The 17,260-nt window shown below is 44.4% G+C and overlaps 1 protein-coding gene and 1 non-coding gene across 2 annotated transcripts; one reads left to right on the forward strand and one right to left on the reverse strand.

The window, feature by feature from the left end:
- Window positions 1-2,296: 2,296 nt before the first annotated feature.
- On the forward strand, window positions 2,297-12,168 carry CCDC103 (coiled-coil domain containing 103). The gene is made up of 3 exons (XM_040329724.1): window positions 2,297-2,472; window positions 8,152-8,284; window positions 11,611-12,168. Exons 1-3 carry the CDS (start codon window positions 2,330-2,332, stop codon window positions 12,016-12,018), a joined length of 684 nt encoding a protein of 227 aa, XP_040185658.1. The 5' UTR covers window positions 2,297-2,329; the 3' UTR covers window positions 12,019-12,168.
- LOC120919646 lies at window positions 7,004-7,162 on the reverse strand. The gene has a single exon (XR_005744608.1). It is a non-coding gene; the product is annotated as a U1 spliceosomal RNA (small nuclear RNA).
- Window positions 12,169-17,260: the final 5,092 nt, after the last annotated feature.

Here is a 17,260-nt window from a genome sequence, read left to right on the forward strand (position 1 = left end):
CAAACGCAAACGACGTAAAAAAATGCGCCGGACGTACGTTCGTGGATCGCCGTAACTAGCTAATTTGCATACTCGACGCGGAAATCGACGGAAACGCCACCTAGCGGCCGCCAAAAAATTGCATCTAAGATCAGACGGCGTACTAAGACGTACGCCTGTCGGATCCATCCGAGATGCCGTCGTATCTTGTTTTGTAGATACAAAACAAAGATACGACGCGCAAAATTCGAAATTACGTGGCGTATCAATACGCCGGCGTAATTCTTCTGTGGATCTGGCCTCTAGAAGCTGATTGGTTCCTATGCACATCTGCACTGGATTCTGTATGCAACAGTTTTAGTAAATCCCCTCCAATGTGGTAACAAGTATAACGTGTAGGGACATAGAGGTTCATTCATATATATATATATATATATATATATATATATATATATATATATATATATTATATATACCTGTGTGGGCTGCAATTAGGCAGTAGACATGTGCACTGCACTTTGTTGGTTTTCATTTTAGTTTCATTCATGTGTTTTTTTTTATTCTTTTTGTTTGTTTTTGTTTTTTTCGGGTCATTCGTTATGATCGCAATTCCAAAATTCGTACATTTGTAAATTTGAAAAATCTAAAATCCTAAAATAAGAAAGAAAATTCTGAAGAATAACTAACTATTACATTTTAGGTATTGGAATTTCCTTTTTAAATTTGGCTGTTAGTGAACATAATAAATACAAATTAATCCGAAGTTACAAATTATCTGAAATAACGAATGCCACATCTAAACGAATGGAACGTAACAAATTAATAATAAATAATAATTGACTCATTGGATAGCGGAGGAGCCCCCCAGCATGAGGGAATGGATCAACCTAATGGGGGAAATGCTGCGCAAAGAGAAAGTGATATACCAACATAGAGGTTGCTCCCAGAAGTTCGAGAAGCTATGGGGCAGGTGGCTAGATGTACCGGGCTTGGCACCGGTGGACCTGGTCACAGGTAGGATACTCGGTTTGAGCACTCCAACTTGATTCCTATACTGTCAATGTGATCGGGACTAGGGACGGGAGAAGCATGTATGTGGGGGGGGGGAGGCAGGGACGGGATGGGCGTGGATTTTGTCATGTTGGTGGTTGATATACTGCGAAGGTTTACCAAAGCTGAAATGTGTAATGGATTGCTGTCTAATGATTTAGGATTGGAAGTATTCTCGATGTATGTAAATTTCTTTTGGTGCTTCAATAAAACTTTATTTTGGATCAAAAAAAATAATAAATAATAATAATAAAAACTTTTTTATTATATATTAATTTATTTCGTTCCATTTGTTTAGATGCAGCATTTGTTATTTTGGATAATTCGTAACTTCAGATAAATTCTTATTCACTACGTTCACTAACAGCCAAATTTAAAAGGAAATTCCAATACCTATAATTTAATAGTTAGTTAGGGCCAGATTCACAAAAGGGATACGACGGCGTTTCTCCTGATACGCCGTCGTATCCCTGTTTCTATCTATGCGGCTGATTCATAGAATCAGTTACGCATAGATATCCCTAAGATCCGACAGGTGTAATTGTTTTACACTGTCGGATCTTAGGATGCAGTACCGCGGCCGCCGCTGGGGGGAGTTCGCGTCGTAAACCAGCGTCGGGTATGCAAATTAGGAGTTACGGCCGATCCCCGACTGATTTTCGCGTTCGCTACATCACCTCTAGTCTAGTTTCCCGTCACAAAGTTAGTCGTCGTTTTAGGTGCCCTAACTTTACACAGCACACGTATGTGCTGTATAAAGTATGGCCGTCGTTTCCGCGTCGAAATTTAAAATTTAACGTCGTTTGCGTAACACGTCCAGGAATACGGAAGTACGCTACGCGCGTCGCAGTTCGAAAAAATGACGTCACGGCGCGCAAAGGAAACGGAGCATGCGCAGTAGGTCCGGCACGGGAGCGCGCCTAATTTAAATAGCACACGCCCATTTGAATTGGCCCGCCTTGCGCCGGAGGTGCTTTGTGAATCAGGCACTTGCGATGAAAACTTGCCGCCGCGATTCTACGTGAATCTGGCGCTATGTCTTCAAAATTTTCTTTCTTAGTTTCGGATTTTTTAATTTTCAAATTTACGAATTTACGAATTGCAATCATAACAAATAACCTGAAAAACGGAGAAAAAAAAACACGAATGAAACGAAAATGAAAACCAACAAATTTTCGAATATTAGAATTTACAAATATTTGGAAAAATTTGTTAAACGGGTTTTCGTCAATTTGGATTTATGAATTAATGAATTTTGGTGTATCTGCTTTAATAACCTCCGTATTCTCAGGTCTTGGCAATGAATAGCCCAGAGGTTCTCGACTTCAGTGAGCTGGAGAGAGAGCTGGCCAATGCTGTGGCTGCGGATGAGAAGTACCGAAGGGAGAACGATGCCAAGTTCCGTGCCATCCATCAGAAAGTGGCATCCTATGAGGAGTTCAGGTATGTGCCAGCAGCAACCAATCAGATTCCAACTGAAAGCAAAATAAAGAAGCTGATTGGTTGAAGTAGTCAGATTAACTATAAGCATTACGATTTATTAGAGGTTGCTTTAAAGCCAAGGCAGCGCAGAAAATCTTTTCTCTTTGTCCGTGTACAAATCTCACCTTATAGAATGACAGGTTCTCTTCTATGTTACTATATCTACATTAACTATTTATTTGGAAACTGTTTATATGAATGGATTCAGACATTTTCTATATGAGAAAAGTGGATCCGAGATTACCATACTGCAGGAAATGATAGTTCTTATAATGCAGTCACGGGTAGTATAAAACAATAAGAAGTGAACCTGTCAGAGTTACAAAGTAACATAATAATCACCTTCACCACACTCCCATTTCATTCTGTTATCCTGAATTAAAAGACCTTTTTAAGCTTTATGGTGGAGCAAAGCTGATGACTTCCCCCGCCCCACACGACTACTTCTTGGGTGTGGTGAAAAACATATTTTATCTGTGTATACTGTATGTGTGTGTGAGCATACACTTTCTGTAGGGATATGTAGAGGTTTTCTCTAATGTTCAAAAGCAAAGATAGACCTGAATGACTCGGAGGAAGGTCCAGCCCCTTCTCATCTAACAGCAAAGATAGACCTGAATGACTCGGAGGAAGGTCTAGCCCCTTCTCATCTAACAGCAAAGATAGACCTGAATGACTCGGTGGAGGGACTAGCCCCCTTTTCCCCTTACTAGTAAAGATAGATATGAATGACTCCTATTTACCATGATCATTAAAAGTGAAATTAAGAGAACATCACAAATTTTGGGTTGTACCCAGAAAAGTAATAGAGGGGGAATCTTCCAATTGGGAACCTAATTCTGGGGGTCCCCAAGGGATTCCCTTCTTTTTCAGGGATTTCATCTCACTTCTTTTTTTTTTTTTTTTGGTTATGGGACAGGAAGTAAAGGGGGGGGGGGGATTTTTTTTGGCCTAGAGTCCTATTTTAGGCCTTACACCCCTTTCACACTGGTGCCGCCCATAGCGTCGGCAGTAAAATAGTGGTAAAGCGCCGCTATTTTACTAGTGAATTTCAGCCGCTAGCCACCGTGAAAGGGTTAAACCCGCCAGCAATGCGCCGCTACAGCAGCGTATTGCCGGTGGTACGGCAGCGCTGCCCATTGATTTCAATGGGCAGGAGCGCATTAGCAGCAGTAAGTTCACCGCTGCTAATGCGCTCCAAAGAAGCTGCTGGCAGGACTTTTCCTGATGCCCTGCCAGCGCACCGCTCCAGTGTGAAAGCCCCCGGGCTTTCACACTAGAGCAGATGTTTTAGGGCGGATTGCAGGTGCTATTTTTAATGCTATAGCGACTGCAAAAACGCCCTCGGTGTGAAAGGGGTTTTATATTACACTGCTCAAAAAAATTAAAGGAACACTTTGAAAACATATCAGATCTCAACGGGCAAAAATCTCATGCTGGATATCTATACTGATATGGACTGGGGAATTTATTGGGAATGAAAGGATGGCACATCACTTGATGGAAATGAAAATTATCCACCTACAGAGGGCTAAATTCAAAGATAAAAAAATCAAAGTGAAAAAATAATGCTGCAAGCTAGTCCATTTTGTTGAAATTTCATTGCAACAACTCAAAATTGTCCATGAAGTCTGTTTTTGATTGTTTGGTCAGAGACATTCACACCAGTGGCCTGCTGGAGGTCATTTTGTAGGGCTCTGGCAGTGCTCATCCTGTTCCTCCTTGCACAAAGGAGCAAATACCGGTCCTGCTGGTGGATTAAGGACCTTCTAGGGCTCTGTCCAGCTCTCCTAGAGTAACTGCCTGTCTCCTGGAATCTCCTCCATGCTCTTGAGACTGTGCTGGGAGACACAGAAAACCTTCTGGCAATGACACGTATTGATGTGCCATCCTGGAGGAGTTGGACTGCCTGTGCAAACTCTATAGGGTCCAAGTATCGCCTTGTGCTACCAGTAATGACACTGACCCTAGCCAAATGCAAAACCAGTGAAAAACAGTCAGAAAAGATGAGTAGGGGAAAAAAATGTCAGACACCTCCACCTTAAAAACCATTCCTGTTTTGGAGGTCGTCTCATTGTTGCCCATCTAGTGCCCCTGTTGTTAATTTCAATCAACAGCAAAGCAGCTGAAACTGTTTAACAGCCCCCTCTGTATGCACCCCTCCCCCTCTGTATGCACCCCTCCCCCTCTGCTACTTAAAGTGGAGTTCCACCCATTTTTTTATGTTTGTCTGTGCTGCATGCCCTAATCTCATAGTGTTTAGAATGGACAATTTTTATTTATGTTGTTGCTTGTAAATACCTTTATTTTGTAGTCCTTCATTACTTCCTCCTCCTTATTAGCCTAGGCTATTAAGTCACAAGGCTATTCGCAAGGGTTTCTGGGATAGGCATCATGTATCCCAGTAGTCCTTGCAAATAGCCTATTTGCATAGAGAAGGGACGGCAACTTCCTCTGACACTCCCGTTGCTATGGAAACCTGACTGAAACCTATTACATCGCTTGTGCAGCACTGAGCATGTGCGAGATCTGCAAGGCTGAAATCCAGGAAGTCATACAGTCTGGCTTCATGATGCCCACACTTAAGATGGCCACAGTCTATTTCTAGATTATAAACTAACTAAATGCTCTAACAACCTAACAAAATGGACCTTAGTTTACAGACTAACTTTACTAGACTACATTAAGCTTGTGTATTACAGGGGTATTTATATTTAAAAAGTGAAATTGTGGGTGGAACTCCGCTTTAACTGACCAGATCAATATCACAGGAGTTCTGATTCAAAAGTGTTCCTTTAATTTTTTTATGCAGTGTAGATTTTAATGATTGTGGTTAGATCTACTTTTAAATGAAACCTCAACCCTGACACCCATTGGGTTATTTCCACTTTTCACACACTCTGTGAATCCAGTATTGTCCTGCTGTCACAAAGATGCAAAAATCTCTTTTGTGTTTTTGTGAGTGATGGTCCACCATAACCCCCCCCCCCCCAATTTTTTGAGATGGGAAGGAGGGACACCTATTAGCAAAGGTATGTAGGCATAGGACACACCCCCTGCCACACCCCATCAAAGGAGAATATAAAAACAAAAACACAAGTGCTTTTTTTATTTTTTTTATTCCTTTATATTGGCTTTTGAAATTTAAAAATGAAGCAATGTAGAAATTGGATGAAAGGTTTAGCGCTGGGAAACACCTTTTGAAAGATAAAAGGGGCATTTTATATACAACTATATAGATCAGACCAAAATGAGGGACAAATGAGGAGGAAATCAGGGGCAGTTGGGAGCTATTGTCCACAAAATACATAGTTACATAGCTAGTCAGGTTGAAAAAAGACATAAGTCCATCCAGTTCAACCATAAAAATAACTAGCCAGATTCAAGTAGGTCGCCACATTTTTTTTTTTCTTTTTTTGAAAAGCCTATGGCGTGTGAACACACCCAAAAAACTCCACCCGGTGCAGAAAAAATGTGCACACACATAAAGAGTGTTCACAAAAACGTGCAGACGGGTGCAACGTCAAGTGGTCCTCCTGTGAAGAGGGACCCAAACCCTGATCCCCCGGGGCGTTAGGCTCCAGACGGGGACTGAGGTACTGTGGTCCGAGCAACCGAAGCCGACACGGACCCAACTTCCTCGGAGGGACTGCCGAAACAGAACCCTCCCAGTACTAGGTGGGGCTCCCCCGAAGGGAGACCCCATGAGAGCAGGCGAACTAAGCCAGAAGGCCATGTCCACCTACTCCCAAGACGTTCAGGGCTGGCCCGAGGACCGGCACCCTACTAATCACACAGTGACAAAACGTGCACAACAAAAAAAGACAAAAAAGTGACAAACACAGGCTTAAATAAAATAAAGTGGGGGAAGGGATAGTGGAGAGGAGAGTGAAAGAAGTGGCCATTGTGGTGAAACAATGACCAGGCCCTCCGGCCAGGAATAAAAAATTCCTCCGGTCCTAGCCAAAAGGCCCGGCCCAGGAGGCAGGTGCTAAAAAAAGCGTGTATCTGGTGCAGTGACCGTGGTATCCTTCAATCAATGTGTCCCTCACACACAGTGATCTTCAGATACCCCTGGACTGCCACTCCAGGGGCACATGCACCATAGGCTTTTCGTTCCATATCCGACCCCCCGACCGACCAGTGCAGCCCTCCACCCCTGCCAGCCAACCCAGCGGATTTGCATGGTGCTGCCCCGTCTTATCCCAGGGCATTACCAGCTCCTCCTACCGGATCGCTGACAGAGATAGCACTTACACCAGCCAGCCAGAAGGCCAGACTAGAACTCGGCAAAAAGACCAAGACCAAGCACAGCACCCATCCTCACCAGGAGCACCCTTCCAGATGGCTCAGACTCAACCATGGGCCGGCCCCCAGTATTCTATCGGGCAGCACAGCGTAGTCCCTGCTGAAACCATCCTTCCAGGTGCAATGACGTCATTGGATTGCATCCACCCTCCCCATGTAGGAGGTGCTTCAGCGCTCCGCTGACAACTGATAAGGACAGATACCACACCCAGTCCCAGCCAAAAGGCCGAGAAGCGGCAGGGAAGACAACCACGATCAGCACGGCCTAGAGTGTGCAATAGCCATGCCTCGCCCTGGGAGAACCACCTTCATGATCATGGTGTCTCCCCTGCCAGGTAAGTAGGTCGCCACATCTTTAAGGCGACGTAGCGTATCGTATTTACGCTACGCCGCCTTAAGTCAGAGAGGCAAGTACTGTATTCACAAAGCACTTGCCTCCTAACTTACGGCGGCGTAGCGTAAATGGGGCCGGCGTAAGCGCGCCTAATTCAAATGAGGATGGGGGGGCGTGTTTTATGTTAATGATTAGTGACCCGACGTGATTGACGTTTTTTACAAACGGCGCATGCGCCGTCCGTGTACATATCCCAGTGTGCATTGCTCCAAAGTACGCCGCAAGGACGTATTGGTTTCGACGTGAACGTAAATTACGTCCAGCCCTATTCACGGACGACTTAAGCAAACAACATAAAAATTTCAAATTTCGACGCGGGAACGACGGCCATACTTAACATTGACTAGGCCAGCTGTTTGTTGGAATAACTTTACGCCGGAAAATGCCTTACGTAAACGGCGTATCTTTACTGCGACAGGCGCACGTACGTTCGTGAATCAGCGTATCTAGGCATTTACATATTCTACGCCGAACTCAACAGAAGCGCCACCTAGCAGCCAGCCTAAATAGTGCACCCTAAGATACGACGGCGTAGGAGACTTACGCTGCTCATATCTTAGCCTAATTTAAGCGTATCTGGTTTCCAGAATACGCTTAAATGTACGACGGCGCAGATTCAGAGTTACGTCAGCGTATCTACTGATACGCCGACCTAACTCTCTCTGAATCTGGCTAAACTTCTCTAGAAATTCTACAGAAGCTAACCCTTGTTTTTTTTTTTTTTAACCCCCCCCCTTTTTTTTTTCTTATAGAATTTATTTGCATCCTTTTGGATATATGCTCTCAATTATTCTTTTTTTTTTTTCTATAACAATTATATATTTTTTTTAAAAATGTAACATGAGTTTGGGTGATGTTTCAGTAAAGTAATATATTGCCGTTGTCGGTATTGACTTTTCTTTTGAACAATCTATTCCATGTTCTCTTGTACTCTGCAGAGATATTGTACTCGCATCTAACCTGAAACCCTTGGAGCGGAAGGACAAGATTGGAGGAGATAGGAAGCAGCCATGGAATCCAACTGCCACAACAAGCAGCTCATCCAGAGAGGCAGTTTGTACCGTATTACAGGTGAGGCGGAAGAAGAAATTGATTGCATCTGCTTGTCCGACCTGGCTGCTCGCCTTTTTCCTCCATGACATTACTGCAAACTCCATCCTCTCTCTTTTAATCCAGATGTGTCCATCTGATTACCTCCAGAAATGTTGCTGTTTGTCTTCAATTATCACATTGTACAAGTGAAATGGTACTTGTTTTTAAGAAAGTATTCCCACGGAGCCTATTTGCTGTGTCCTTATGGCCTTTTCTCTGGACATTTTTACATTTGGGTTATGAGTATATTGGGAGAGGTTAACTTTACAGGTGACAATATAATCAGTCCGTACTTATCGTGCCACCCTGATCTTGTGTTTCTAAAGTCCTGTGCATGATCCCCCCTGTTCCCATGAGACCTACAAGGGCCACTCAGGCATGGAGTGTTGCATTGTACAGAAGCAGGGGTGGTTTCCCCCATACCTGGAAGTATCAGATATTGCTTTGGCAGTGGGAAGTGCAGGGATAGAAAGTGCTGACGGCTTAAATTACAGTGCCATAGTATGGACAAAGTACAGGTGCCCTTTAAAGTCCAGCTTCACTCTTGCGAATATAGACATACACTATGGGGCAGATCCACAGAGATCTTCCCCCCCCGGCAGCGTATTAGATACGCTACGCCGCCGTACCTTACCTGGCTTTAGTTTGAATCCAGGAAGATTTTCGCGCCGTAAGTTACGGCGGCGTAGTGTATCTCTGGCGGTGGAATTCAAATCGGCGATTAGGGGGCGTGTTTCATTTAAATGAAGCGCATCCCCGCGCCGAATTAACTGCGCATGCGTCCCGAAATTTCCCGCTGTGCATTGCGCTATATGACGTCGCTAGGACGTAATTTTTTTAACTTAGACGTGAATTACGTCCATCCCGATTCACGGACGACTTACGCAAAAAAAAATAAAAAATTCAAATTAAACGCGGGAACGACGGCCATACTTAACATGGCAAGTCTAACTATACGCCGCAAAATACCAGCTTTAACTATACGCCAGAAAAAGCCGACTACAGACGACGTAAGAGAATGCGACGGCCACGCGTACGTTCGTGGATCGTCGGAAATAGCTAATTTGCATACCCGACGTGGAAAACGACGAGAACTCCACCTAGCGGACGCCAAAGTATTGCATCTACGATCCGAAGACGTACGAAGCCGTACGCCTGTCGGATCTAACCCAGATGCCGTCGTATCTTGGTTTGAGGATTCAAACTAAAGATACGACGCGGGAAATTTGAAAGTACGCCGGCGTATCAGTAGATACGCGGGCGTACTCTTTCTGTGGATCTCCCCCAATATTGTCAAAAGTATTACGATGCCAGTCTTAGTCTGTAGGGTTCAATATTGAGTTGGCCCACCCTTTGCAGCTAAAACAGCTTCAACTCTTCTGGGAAGGCCGTCCACAAGGTTTAGGAGTGTCTGTGGGAATGTTTGATCATTCTTCCAAAAGCGCATTTGTGAGGTCAGGCACTGATGTTGGATAAGAAGGCGTGGCTCGCAGTCTACACTCTAATTCAACACAAATGTGTTCTATCTGGTTAAATTCAGGACTCTGTGCAGGCCAGTCAAGTTCCTCCACCCCAAACTCGCTCATCAATGTCTTTATGGACCTTGCTTTGAGCTCTGGCAAATAACCATTCCTGTTCCAACATGGCAGTTTCAAAGGGCAGTAACGAATATTTGTTTTGTTTGTTCCAATCACTCAGGGCAAAGATGCTGATTGGTTGTTGTCGGTACACTTTTGTATGATCTGTTTAAAAAAAAAAAAAAAAAAGAAGGTCTGTGCTTTAAAGTGGAGTTCCACCCACATATACCGTATTTATCGCGGTATAATGCGCTCCCGCGTATACCGCGCACCCCTAATGTTGCCCCGAATCCTGTGGGAAAAAAAGTTTTTTTGTACTTACAGTTTTGGTGTCTTGCGCGGCGTCCATCGGCGGCCTCGTCGGGTCCGGCGTCCGTCTGCGGCTTCGGGTGTCCTCTTCGTCGGGTACGGGTCCTTCTGCGGCTTCCGGGGTCCTCTTCGTCGGGTCCGGGGTCCGTCTGCGGCGTCCTCCCCGCTCGTTTCCCGCGCCGAGTTTGAATACTGCGCCGACATATACCGAGCGCAGTACACTCGGGTATCGTCGGGCAGGCTCGGAAACTCTCGCGCTGACGTCCTGTACGCTCAGGACGTCAGCGCGAGAAGTGCCGAGACTGCCCGAAGATACACGAGTGTACTGCGCTCGGTATATGCCGGCGCAGTATTCAAACTCGTGGCGGGAAAGCGGGTATCGGCGTATACCGCGCACCCACGATTTTGCCCTGATCTTCAGGGCAAAATAGTGCGCGGTATACGCCAATAAATACGGTAAATCTTTACAGGATCCATTTCTGAAGAGCAAACTAATGCCCCGTACACACGATCGGATTTTCCATCGGAAAAACCTTGGATGGTTTTTCCGACAGAATTCCACTCAAGCTTGTGTTGCATACACATGGTCAAATAAGTTCTCTGAACTTTCGTCCGTCAAGAACGTGGTGATGTACAACACTACGACGAGCCGAGAAATGCTTCCGAGCACGCGTCGGAATTTTGCATGTCGGAATTGCTACAGACGTTTGGATTTTCCAATAGGATTTTTTTCTGTCAGAAAATTTGAGAATCAGCTCTCAATCTTTTGTCGGAAATTCTGACAGCAAAAATCCGATCAGAATTTCCGTTCAAAAGCTCACATCGGACTTTTGCTGTCGGAATTTCCGATCGTGTGTATGGGGCATTTAACATCATTGGGCATTTTTTTCCCCTCTAGGTCTCTGTACCTTGTTGCTAGGGTGTATGGTGTTTTCTTCCTCCCTTGCGGCCGCAGTGATGTATGTGATATCCTGCGGCGCCTTGGCTCCTGGGAGATGGTCATCATTCCCAGAGTCAGTGGGCTAGATTAGGTTGCCATCACAACGGGGCGGGAACTTCCTCCTCCGCCATTGTGATGGCAACCCGTGCGCCGTGTTTTACGCACAAGATTGGGAGGTGAATGCTGGGTCACCAGCAGCACCTTATCCAAGGAGAAGACACCAGTGGGCTTCACATGCCCACAATTAAGATGGTGTGCTGACAAGCCAAACTAAAGGTTAGTTTGAATGAAAAATACTGAAATAAGCGATTTTGCATATAATTAGCTTTTGGAAAGTTCTTAATCATAACATCAAGGGTGTCTTTAAAAAAAATAAAAATAAGGGTGGTACTCCACTTTAAGCCAGAAAGAATTTATGATGGTATGGGCATATATGTAACATATTTATATAAAGTTTTATCTTTCATTTTTATTTATAGGAATCCTCTTTAGAACCCAGAAATGCATTTGAATTTACCCGCGAGTGGCGCAGGATAGACGTAAAGAAAAGATACGACTTTCTGCTGCAAATCGGAGCCAACAAACTGTCCCACATCTTCCATGCGGAGGTGTGCTCGGCACTCTTGGGAGAAATATTGCAGGTACTGGAGGGGAACATCCTGAGAGTACAGTGGCAGGAAGTGTTGGACATCTTGAGTTGCCTGGCACAGACACAACGTTTCGATCTCAACCTGATCTTCCTCAGCAAAGCTGAACGGGCAATCTGCAGGGAATTATTTGGGAAGCTGCAATGTATAGTCATGGAGGAAAAGGAAACTGATGGTAAAAACAGTGCGATGCTGATCCATCTTATGTCTCTTTATAAAGTAACAGAGCCCAGCATCTAAAAAAATATATATTTAATGGGTATTGCTGATTTAAAGGATCAGTCTATCCAATAATGATTTATAAAGTGCTGTCAGTATTAAATAAATTGTCTGCTTCTTCCGTAATTAGCTGGATTCAAGATAATGGCTTAAAGGAGGTTCACCCAAAAAACAAGTATATAACATCACATTCAGTATACCTCAAACATGTACAGTATGCCGTTTTTTGTTTTTTTTGGGGGTGTACATACAGTATTATCGGTATTTTCCTCCTGGCTTCTGGGTACTCGCTCCCGCGGGACTGGGCGTTCCTGTGCAGTGCCGCAATGTCATCTGGGACTTCGCCCATATGATTGACGTGCCTGAGAAAAACTCCCACCAGCGGATGAGGCCGTACACACGGTCGGACCAAACCGATGAGACTGGCCCGTCGGACCGTTTTCATCGGTTCACCGCTGAAGTGGCCTGATGTGTGTACACACCATCAGTTCAAAATCCGATCGGGTCAGAACGCGGTGACGTAAAACACACGACGTGCTAAAAAAAAAAACGAAGTTCAATGCTTCCAAGCATGCGTCGACTTGATTCTGAGCATGCGCGGGTTTTGAACCGATGCTTTTCTGTACTAACCATCGGTTTTTGTCCGATGGGGCAGCGGTCCATCAGTTCGGTTTTGAAGCATTTTGGACCGAAGGAAAACAGACCGACAGCCTATACACACGGTCGGTTTGGTCCGATGAAAATGAACTGCGGTTCATTCTCATCGGACCAAACCGACCGTGTGTACGGGGCCTAAGGCGCGTCACGACTTTCCGAAAGTAGCCGAACCTCGAGTCGGCTCTATACGGCGCCTGCGCAGTCAGCTCTACACGGCTCCTAGTCGGTGCGCAGGCTCGCGGTTCGGCTACTTTCGGAAAGTTGTGACGCGCCTTATCCGCTGGTGGGAGTTTTTCTCAGGCACGTCAATCATATGGGCGAAGTCTGTGCGTTCCTGTGCGGCACTGCACAGGAACGCCCAGTCCAGCGGGAGCGAGTACCCGGAAGGAAAATACTGATAATACCGTATGTACACCCCCCCCCCCCCAAAAAAAAAAAAAAAAACGGCATACTGTACATGTTTGAGGTATACTGAATGTAATGTTATATACTTGTTTTTTGGGTGAACCTCCACTTTAAATTCTGGGGAGGTCAATAAATAAAATGATTGCAGTAGTATACTGTAGATTGTGGGTAAAAATATGGCTTTACTTCTCATCCCCTTCTATGAGAAAAACGCATCTCTTCCGTGAAGCCTATCGCGTCTCCAACTAATCTTTTACCATTTCCATCAGCTTATCACCCACAGTTACAATCTTTTGTACCACCTGCCCCACCCTATTAGATTGTAAGCTCTTCTGAGCAGGGCCCTCCTAATCCTCTTGTATTTTATTGTATTATAACTGTATTGTCTCCCTTTTATATTGTAAAGTGCTGCGTAAACTGTAGGTGCTATATAAATCCTGTATAATAATATAAATGGTTTTGTTAGCACACGACTTGGATAACCATCTGAAGAACTCAGGAGCCAACAATTTGTAGCGGTCTTGGAATAAATACCCTTGACAGAAAGGAGAATATTATTAGGTCTTATATATAATTTTTTTTTTTTTAAAAGGGGTAACTTTATTGTACACAAAATAAGCAGTACGATTGAGCAAAAAACAAGGAAAATAGAGAAAACAGTGCTTAAATATCACTATATAGGTTATTCAGTATGTCTATTCATTATATAGTGGAACCTTTTGATTATGAACATAATCCGTTCCAGGAGAATTTTTGTAATCCAAAGCACTCGCATATCAAAGCGAGTTTCCCCATAGAAGTCAATGGAAACAATGATAATTCTTTCTGCATTGACTTCTATGGCATGCAATACCGTATGTGGCCAGATGTGGGGGGGGGGCACCGGAGAGCCTCGGGAATACTCAGGGACAGCTGGGCTGAACTCGGAAACCCTTAGAAAGGTTCGGGAACGAAGTGATTCTGAGTATTACCGAATAGCTCCGAACCGTTCCGAGTGTCACCGGTGCCCCCCACACCTCTGGCCAAATGCGGTACTGCACACCCCATTAGCTTGAATTCTGCTTGTTTTGCGACCGAGTCAGGATTTAAAAAAAGTTGCTCGTTATTAAAAACGCTCGTTGACCGCGTTACTCGTAAACCAAGGTTCCACTGTACATGGATTAGCATTAGCTGATGAACATCTGGAGCAGACAGCAGGGGAAGTCTATATAGACGGAAGAGGAGACGTGGAGTATAATAGGACCTATATAAAAATGTAGTCTGTATAACTTGATCCCTAGAGGAGATAAACGTGGGGACCTGTAGAATTTGGTCTTCATATTGGTTTATATGGCCTGCGTTCACATCTGTGCGATTTGCCATGTTTTGGCCAGCACACCACATTGCACCATTAGAGAAATCCCATTATTGTCTATGGTGTCCATTCACATCTATGCAATGCTCTTCTGTGCAACTTGAAAAAAAGGTGTAGGCGCTTCTTTTGGTAGAACATCCTGAATAATGATAAAAATGTAAAATTCCGCGCCAAATGCAAATAGGTTCTAAATTAAACTAAAAAAGCTGCTCCTCATAGAACAATACTGAATTGTGATATTGAAAAAATAAAATAAAAGGTAGAAGGGCGCTCAACCACACAATAGTGATTGTGATATGTGGATTTCCACACAGCAATGTGCAACAATTAATAAATAATAAAACTAATACATTAGTTTCCAAAACATGTGTGAACAGTGGTTTCAGGAACATAGAGGATATAAATCAATATACAACAGAAATGTCCCATGCAAACGTGCATGAATAGGCAGATTCCTCTGCAGTGTCAATCAGAAAAAACACTAAAGTTCACTGGGTTGAAAACCAAAAAATAGAGTCCCAATAACATGCATAGAAAGCCAGAACAAATCTTGATAATTGTTGTGATCTTCCTAGTGGAGAAAAGTAGAAAAAGTAGAAAATGCCACCACCATACTTTTCAGAATTCACTTATTTCCACCCAAGGTGCTTTGTATATAAAATGCTCTTACCAGAGCCTGTTGACCACTTTACTTAAAAAGATAGTCATACGGGCCAGTGCAGGATTGTGCCTACACACACATGGATATGGACTATTGAATCTCGTTTCCAGGCGTTCCAGATAGGGGGAATATGCAAAGAAAAAACCGGTAGACGCCAATAGCGTAATAACGTTTTAATAGTAAAAACAATATAAAACACGGAAAGCCAAATGGCCTCTTACTTTAAAAGTGCCTACCCGGCACTGGGACTGCAGGCCACCGCCGTAGTTCCACCATCAACTCCTTCCTGTCAGCTCACCAGAGCGGGGGGGGCGTCACGTGACCAGGACCGCTTCCGACGTACGTTTCGATTGACCATCTTCAGGGGGGCGTGCCCCTGAAGACGGTCAATCGAAACGTACGTCGGAGGCGGTCCTGGTCACGTGACGCCCCCCCGCTCTGGTGAGCTGACAGGAAGGAGTTGATGGTGGAACTACGGCGGTGGTATCCGATCCCTGCAACCCAAATTTGAACCGCAGATTGGCGGTAACAGGCCTGCAGTCCCAGTGCCGGGTAGGCACTTTTAAAGTAAGAGGCCATTTGGCTTTCCGTGTTTTATATTGTTTTTACTATTAAAACGTTATTACGCTATTGGCGTCTACCGGTTTTTTCTTTGCATATTCCCCCTATCTGGAACGCCTGGAAACGAGATTCAATAGTCCATATCCATGTGTGTGTAGGCACAATCCTGCACTGGCCCGTATGACTATCTTTTTAAGTAAAGTGGTCAACAGGCTCTGGTAAGAGCATTTTATATACAAAGCACCTTGGGTGGAAATAAGTGAATTCTGAAAAGTATGGTGGTGGCATTTTCTACTTTTTCTACTTTTCTCCACTAGGAAGATCACAACAATTATCAAGATTTGTTCTGGCTTTCTATGCATGTTATTGGGACTCTATTTTTTGGTTTTCAACCCAGTGAACTTTAGTGTTTTTTCTGATTGACACTGCAGAGGAATCTGCCTATTCATGCACGTTTGCATGGGACATTTCTGTTGTATATTGATTTATATCCTCTATGTTCCTGAAACCACTGTTCACACATGTTTTGGAAACTAATGTATTAGTTTTATTATTTATTAATTGTTGCACATTGCTGTGTGGAAATCCACATATCACAATCACTATTGTGTGGTTGAGCGCCCTTCTACCTTTTATTTTATTTTTAGAACATCCTGAATAGACTTCGATGGGAGCGCATGGAAAAAAAGCAATATAAATTCATAAAGAAAAAACCCAGATGCACTAATGTAAACCTAGGGCCGGATTCAGAAAGGACTTACGACGACGTATCTCCAGATACGTCTTCGTAAGTCCAAATGTGCGCCGTCGTATCTATACGCGTATTCTGGAAATCAGATACGCCTAATTTTTGCCAATATACTACCGACGTAAGCTTCCTACGCCGTCGTATCTTGGGTGCATATTTACGCTGGCCGCAAGGGGCGCCTGTAGATTTACGCGTTAAATATGCAAATGACCTAGATACGCCGATTCACGAACGTACTTGCGCCAGTCGCATTAAGCTACGCCGTTTACGTAAGGCGTACGTCTGGCGTAAAGTTACCCCTGCTATATGAGGCGCAAGTAATGCAAAGGTATGGACGTCGGAACAAGCGTTGGATTTTACGTTGTTTACGTAAGTCGTACGTGAATGGGGCTGGGCGTAGGTTACGTTCACGTCGTTGCCATTGAGCCGTCGTATCCTACGGCGTAAATTCAACGTGATTCTGAGCATGCATGCGCCGTTCGTTCGGCGCTTCATTTACATGGGATCATGATTCATTTCAATACAACACGCCCACTACCAGCCTACTTTGAATTAGGCGGGCTTACGCCGGGCCATTTACGCTACGCCGCCGTAACTTAGGGAGCAAGTGCTTTGTGAATACTGTACTTGCCTATCTATGTTACGTCGGCGTAGCGCATATGAGATGCGCTACGCCCGCACAGAGATACGCCGATCTCTGTGAATCTGGCCCCTAGTCTTTAAAGTGGTGCTGAAGGCTTTTTTACCTGCATGCTTTCTATGCATGAAGGTAAAAGGTCTTCAGTGTGCAGCCCCCCCTCCCCCCTAATTTTTACCTAAGCCCGATCTCAATCCAGCAATGTGCACAAGAGCAGAGGCTCTCAAATTTTTGCTGTCT

The sequence above is a fragment of the Rana temporaria genome, chromosome 12 (genome assembly GCF_905171775.1).
Source record: "Rana temporaria chromosome 12, aRanTem1.1, whole genome shotgun sequence".
NCBI lineage: Eukaryota > Metazoa > Chordata > Amphibia > Anura > Ranidae > Rana > Rana temporaria.

What these genes read in the sequence shown, in the direction of transcription:
- CCDC103 (XM_040329724.1), top strand. Translation starts at nt 2,330, where the DNA reads ATGAATAGCCCAGAGGTTCTCGACTTCAGTGAGCTGGAGAGAGAGCTG. An exon ending in GCATCCTATGAGGAGTTCAG is followed by an intron (nt 2,473 to 8,151) that starts GTATGTGCCAGC and finishes TGTACTCTGCAG; the next exon opens with AGATATTGTACTCGCATCTA. An exon ending in CAGTTTGTACCGTATTACAG is followed by an intron (nt 8,285 to 11,610) that starts GTGAGGCGGAAG and finishes TTTTATTTATAG; the next exon opens with GAATCCTCTTTAGAACCCAG.